The 6,686-nt window shown below is 44.8% G+C and overlaps 1 protein-coding gene across 1 annotated transcript; it reads right to left on the bottom strand.

Annotated features, from left to right (window-relative positions):
- Positions 1-3,363: 3,363 nt before the first annotated feature.
- On the bottom strand, positions 3,364-4,386 carry LOC143639344 (melanoma-associated antigen B4-like). The gene has a single exon (XM_077107506.1). It carries the CDS (start codon positions 4,384-4,386, stop codon positions 3,364-3,366), a length of 1,023 nt encoding a protein of 340 aa, XP_076963621.1.
- Positions 4,387-6,686: the final 2,300 nt, after the last annotated feature.

Genomic DNA, 6,686 nt, shown 5'->3' with positions numbered 1-6,686 from the left:
GGCTTCCTGTGTTTTGGAGTAAGAGGTCTTATCAGTTTACATTCAGGATCATTATGCCATCTGTTGAGACCATTTGTCTGAACTGCATTGGAGTTCTGACTTTAAATCTTCTCCAAACCAACAAAAAGTGTTGTATACCTCAGTATACTACCCACACCAGAAGTTAACCAGTGGCTGATTACTCTAGGAGAGACTCTCTCCTGAGATCATTATATCCTCAGTCTTTTGACTCAGAGGTCTCATCTTGGATTCATGTAGGTCCTGGACTATACCTTTCTGTTCTTTCTTGGTTTTTTACCTTGAAACTAATAAATTTACCTCCCTTAAGCCAAATATAAAGACCCAGTGAGGTATCCTGTTCCTGACAGCCCTGCCCTGTGCCTTCCAATAATGGAAACAGGCATGGGGACAGACATTTTGTCCACCTATTGAGAGTAGGAAGGGCTGTTGTCTTAGTCTGTTTTCTATTGCTATTACTGAATACCACAGACAGGATAACTTCTGAAGAATAAAGGTTTATTCTTCTCATAATTCTGGTGGCTGGGAGGTTGAGGGGCTATATCTGTTAAGATCCTTCTTGCTGTTGGGGACTCTGCAAAGTTGCAAGGTAGGATAGCATATCATCACATGTTGAGATGGAGCATATACAAGAGACAGGGCCAAATTGAAACTCTCAAGATAACCCATTAATGTATTGATACATCTAAAATTGCCTCTAAAAGTTTTACCTGACTACACCTCTTGATATTTCATAATTGGAATTAAATTTCAACATAGGTTTTGATGGGAACACACCATATGTAAACTATAGTAGGAATAGTCCCCTCAGTCTTTACTCAGTGTCCTCATTTTGATTCCTGCAAGGGCCTGAAGCTCTACTCTCCTTTGAACTGAGAATGTCACCTCATAGTAAATCCCCAAACTCTCTGAGGTTCAGTCAAAGGAAGAGAGGATAGCCTTATCTGGCCATACCTGCCTGTAGTCTCCTAAGAGAGAAAACTGTGTCAGGCAAATTGAGGCCTTATTGTGGTTGCTCTCACCAGTCCTCACTCAAGTCAGGTTCCTCATCTGACTTACGGAAGGGCCTGTACAATTCCTCTGTCTTGGCTTGTTACTGCACCCCCCCCCAAGAATAAAACCCTCATTTATCTGCCCCCCTGAGTAAGAATTGAGGGTTGCCTTTGCTCTGCCTTACATCTATTTCCCAGGACTGACAGTGGAGGAATTATGTGCTACCACATTATTATGTTTCTTGGTTCACACCTTCTTTAGGATCCTACTCTGACTCCCGGTACAACTTGGAAATATTTCCTGGGCTGAATCAGCCAGCTGCAGAGTAAGCATATCACTATCCTGAGTCCCCAGAGTTGAAAGTGAGAGTGAACCACATCTGGCCATGACTTTTGGGGGATTACAGCAGGGATTAGATTCCCTAGGATTCTATTGTCTGGTGCTGATGATTCCTTTAGTCCTTTCCCAGGATCTGACACAGTCCCTCTAGTGAAATAACTCTGCCAGGGCTGGAAGTGGGTGGGTGACACAGCTAGTTATCCTCATCTGGAACTTCCCAGGCTAAAAAGGGGATGGTATTGTGCTTTTATTTCTCTTCCGGGTTGGGTGCTCCCCTCATTGCTCACTTAGTGTTCTCACACTGAATATTCTCATAACCTGAAGCCTATCCCCTCATACAACAACCTTTGATTCTTTGCCACCACCTAGGAGGAATAAAACTGCCTGTGGTCCAGCACGGCTGGACCATAGGGGAAGGATTGTGTGATTGAGGGGTTCTTTTAGTACCCAGAGTTCTCAGCTTGACTCTTGGCATGACCTGGAAATCTTATTTGTGATAACTTGAGGGTGGGCCCTTAAATCAATACAGGTAAAATGTAGAGCAAAATGATTTTGTGAGCAGTTGATCTTTTCATGTTATCTGATATTACATATGAACAAGGTAGTATCTTCACTGTTCTTTATATTCACATTACACATATATTCAGCATTATAATCACTATAGCTAGGTATTCCAAATTATAATGCTTTGGGTATAGGGTATTTTTTATACTCTGAGCTATATTTAGGAGCAATGAGAAGAAAGATCACACCAAGGGGTGTCATGGAAAAAAAGATGAATTACAAGTCTGATTAAGTAGAGGATGACTGGAAAATTGATGGACTCAGACAAATCCAGAAAAGGATCCTAGTCCCAGCTCTGACAACTACTTTCCTGTGCACTTAAGAAACTTGCAAGTTACTCATCTGTGAAGTAACTATGCTCAGGCCTGTCTTCCAAGTAACTTTTGGTATGTATGTACTATATAAAAAACATGGATGGATATGGAGGTGCAGACTTGTAATTCCAAAGGCTCTGGAGGCTAAGACAGGAGGATTGCAAGTTCAAAGCTAGCTTCAGCAACTTAGCAAGGTTCTAAGCAACTTGGAGACACCTTGTCTCAAAATAAAAAAGGGTTAGGGATGTGGCTAAGTAGTTAATAGCCAAGGATCCTGGTACAAAAAAACAAAAAAACAAAACCCAAAGTTAACAAATATCCAGGATCAATTATCATAGAATGATTTTATTTTAAAAATATTATTGTTTATTTTCTTAATGACAATGAAAAAATTGTCAAATAACTTACAAACCTTTTATAAAATTCAGTCTTTGGACATTCTTGAATGTAGCAGCTTTGCTTTATAGATATTTTTAGTGAACTCACTCTGGCAAATAATGAAAATTGAGTTTCATACAAATAACTTAAACTGAGAAAATACCACCACCATAGAGATACTGTTTCTTCTTTTGTGTTTCTTTTCCTTTCTTTTATTTTTGTACACTACAGAGTAGAGGATATACTGTGTACTAGGATAAAACAAACAAAAAATTCTTCAAAACATCTAAATAAATCAAGCATTTTTATTTATACTAAAACAATTCCAAGTATACCAAGAATTAAACATCTTTTACATTTTTTTCTCCATAATGTCATTCACAATTTTTAATGTAGGGTTCTTTTACATTTCTTTGAAAACCCCGGTGCTGGTAACATGCTGACTAGTTCTGGATCATGAAGAAAACATGGTCTGTTAATTTTTTTTTTTTTTTAGAACTACAACTGTACCTTCCAGACCCATTACACAGCAGTGAATGTGAGAGTCAGTTCACTGACAAGGTTATAAACAGAAGCACAATAAATCTTCAATTAAAAGGAACAACATTGTAAAATAAAAACCCAAATTAGATTTCTACTTATGCATAACAGGAAAAGAAGACCACCAACATTTTGCTTCCTCCAGCCCACTGCTCTCCATCCCACAAAAAGCTAACTCCTCTTCAAATATACAGTGAACACCCGACCTCAGACACAACTAGATGTGAGAGGGTCTGTGGGGCAGAACCTTGGAAACAGCCCTAGACCTGGTAGGTGCACCCACTCTACCCACAGCTCTCTCTCCTGCTTTCTCCTCCTCATCTCTCAAAGCCTCCTCATACAGATTAGGGAAGGCATTAGGGTTGGTATCATTAATCTTGGCCAAAACCTCCAGGACCTTCATTTTGCTGGTTTCTGCATGGGCTCTGGGACCCCACAGGAATTCAAAACTGGGAGGGTCACTACCAGGCACCTGGCGGTACTCCAGGTACTTTTCCTGCACTAAATCTTTGGTGATGAGCTTCCGGGGCTCCCCAAAGATCAAGTGCCTCCTCCCAGCATAGATCCCCAACACATTCAGGAATTCCCAGATCTCTGCCTCAGTGGCACGGTTGCCCTTCATGAAGATCACACCCAGGAGGGTCATCAGGAGACCGGTCTTGGGCAAGCCCCTATGGCCACTCAGACTTCCTTCACTGGAGAGCCCCAGCTTGCTGATAAGGACGTAGGAGTGACTGTTGGGATCCACTTCCTTCAACTCTAGGCCAAAGACCAGCTCCACACGCTCGGAGGTTCTCCTGAGGATCTCAGGGAAGTACTCCTTGTACTTCTTGTTGACCACCTTCAGCATATCTGCCTGTGTAATGGGCTCTTTTGTTTTATACTTCTCCAGCAAGTACTGCACCAACAGACTGGCCTTCCTGGTGAGAGGATCTCTGCGTGAGCTCTCAGGAGAGGCTGCTGCCTGGGAGCTGCCTGGCATTCTCTCCTGGGCACCTGCTTCAGAGCTTTTGCAGGAATCACCTGCACCAAGAGAGCTAGAGGGTGGGGCTCTCTGAGACACCTGGCTAATGCCAGCAGCAGGGGAGCTGGGGAGTGCACCCTCACCAAGAGGAGAGGAGCAGGGAGACCCCACTTCCTCCTCTGCAGTGGCCTGAGCACCCCTGAGGCCCTGGGTCTCATCGCGGGCCTGCTGGCGCTTGGCTCGGGAACGCAGCTTACTCTTCTGACCCCTAGGCATGACTGTTGTCAGGGACAGCAGGCAAGGAGTGTTGGCACAAGGGATGGAAAGGCTGGGACCTGGATCGGGGAGAATGGCGACAAGTGAGCAAGGTCATCAGGGAGAGAGCACCCTGGCTTTAACCAAGGCCCCCTCTGCTGCTGTCCTCGAGGGCAGTGCTCTAGAGCAGTGGTGGGCTCACTCACTACTTCATTCAGAGGCACCCAGGACACCAGGAGACACCTGAGTCCCTTCTGTTAGGATGAGTGTGGTTTCCACAGTGATCAGAGTCCTCCTCTGGACCCTTCCTATGGCTGGGGAATCTCTCGCCCTCTTCTGACAGGTTGCCAGCCCTTTGGAGCAAAGCTCCCAGCTCGCTGAATCTCCCGGGGGACAAAGAGACTGAAAACACCCCCCCACACACACACACACTCCATGCCACTGCCACCGGCCACCGCGACCCCCCGCCCCCACCTTTAGTAGGTCTGCAGACATCAGGGACTGAGTTCTGTAAGCCCACCCCTGGGCGCTCTGGGCTCGGGGGCATGGAGTCCCCTCAATCTTCACCAAGTTTCTCTCCTTAACCCTGAGATGCCCCACTCTGCCCACCTAAGCCCACCTGCCTCAGACAGCCTTTGTTCCTCAAGTCCTGGGGGAGACGCCAGATCTTTGGGCCTAACTGCCATGTCTGAGGGCTTCCGGGAGCGGGCAGGCCCTGTGGGGCCTGCTTTTCAGGGGAAGGGAAGGGCGTGTTTGTCGGGGACTCACATTTTTTTGGGGGGTGGGGGTTGAACTTAGGTACCTACCAAGACACCTGTCAACACCTGGTAGTCTATCTCAGTAGGCCTGAGGCTATGCGTTCAATCCAAGGCCTCACCACAGCCTCGTGAAGAGGAAGTCGGGTTTGTACTTCCGGTCCTGTGGTCCAGCCCACATGGTCTCCAGCTATAACTGCCGGGCGGTGCTGGGACAGTTGGCCTTCGTTCTGGAGGAGAGGAGTTCCGAGAGAGCTCACACAGCTCTGGAGGAGAGGAGTTCCGAGAGAGCTCACACACTCAGCTCATTGACTTTGCACCAGTGCTGGGGCGACTCCCTCTACTGAGGTGAGGCAAAGGGGCTTGGAATAAGGAGCTCATTTCCCAGAGAGGCCCGAGTAGGGAGTAAGGTGGAGCCTGAGTCTAGCATCTCTGCTTGGGATCTCCAAAGACTGGTAGTGTGGGTTGATCTGTGTGGTCTCTTTCCTGGAGGTGGGGGGGTGGGGTTTGTGCCCTCAGTTCTCTGTCTTATCTTGATTACTTAGGTGTTCAGCTACTGTCCTTCCAAAGGCTTGAGTCCAGAACCTTAATCCAAAGAATTAATTTTTTTTGAGATTCTCGGGATAAGAAGTACATGGACTCCTTCTGGTCACTACTTCTTGGGGTCTGCTAGACCTGTCCCTTTCTGGTATGAAGTGATGCAAGGAGTGGTTTTTTGACAAGAATCTCTGGTGGCCTCTCTGCAGTATCATGTGAAGCCCCTTCATATTATCAAATGTTGTAACATTAAGTGCTCTACAACCCTAGGATTCCTCCATTTTCTGATAGGAGTCCACCCCCTTTCTCCAATCATATCCTGAAACATACCAAAGTAGAAAATGAGGATCCTGATATTATGTTTGTCTCTCTCTTTGTTGACATCAAGGGCATTTTCTAATTGTCTAAGGAATCAATTCATACCTGTATTCTGTGTGATTTACTGTTATTTTCCGATTCTATTTTAGTTGATTCCTTATGTTAAGATAACTTAAATAGCTCTTCATCAACCATTCAAGAGGTTTCAGGTGGATATTAGTTCTGTACCTGAACTTAGTCTGCTTTGATCAATCCCAAAGTTCATGCTTTTCTGATATTTACCCTTGGTTCTGGTACCTGCGTTTTAACATGCTAAAGAGGATTCCTTCAGTGAGTACATGGACCTTCTCTATTACTGTAAGGCACATTTTAAAGAATTCCACTTATGGGCACACCCTCATGCAAATTCTAGTTTAACAGAGTGAGTCTTCCTCCAGGGTTTCTCATTTTTTTTTTTTTTTTTGATGACCTGTATGATGTTGTTCTTTGTTTATTCCTTCTTAAGCAGTTCCATAGTTGATTTTTAGGCATGGGAAATAGCAACCCCAACTTGTTCGTCATCTTGGAACATATGGATAAGACAATTATCTCGGTAAATAAGGACAATTAACATGTTTACCAGTTTCCCCCTGAATAAATCTAGTATACTGCTCTATTTGGGACATTTATCTCCTAATTCTATCAGTAAATTTTTATATTTGAGCCCATAAA

The sequence above is a fragment of the Callospermophilus lateralis genome, chromosome X (genome assembly GCF_048772815.1).
Source record: "Callospermophilus lateralis isolate mCalLat2 chromosome X, mCalLat2.hap1, whole genome shotgun sequence".
Classification (NCBI taxonomy): Eukaryota; Metazoa; Chordata; class Mammalia; order Rodentia; family Sciuridae; genus Callospermophilus; species Callospermophilus lateralis.
Note: the sequence above shows the minus strand (reverse complement) of the source record. Positions and strands in the feature narration are given on the sequence as shown.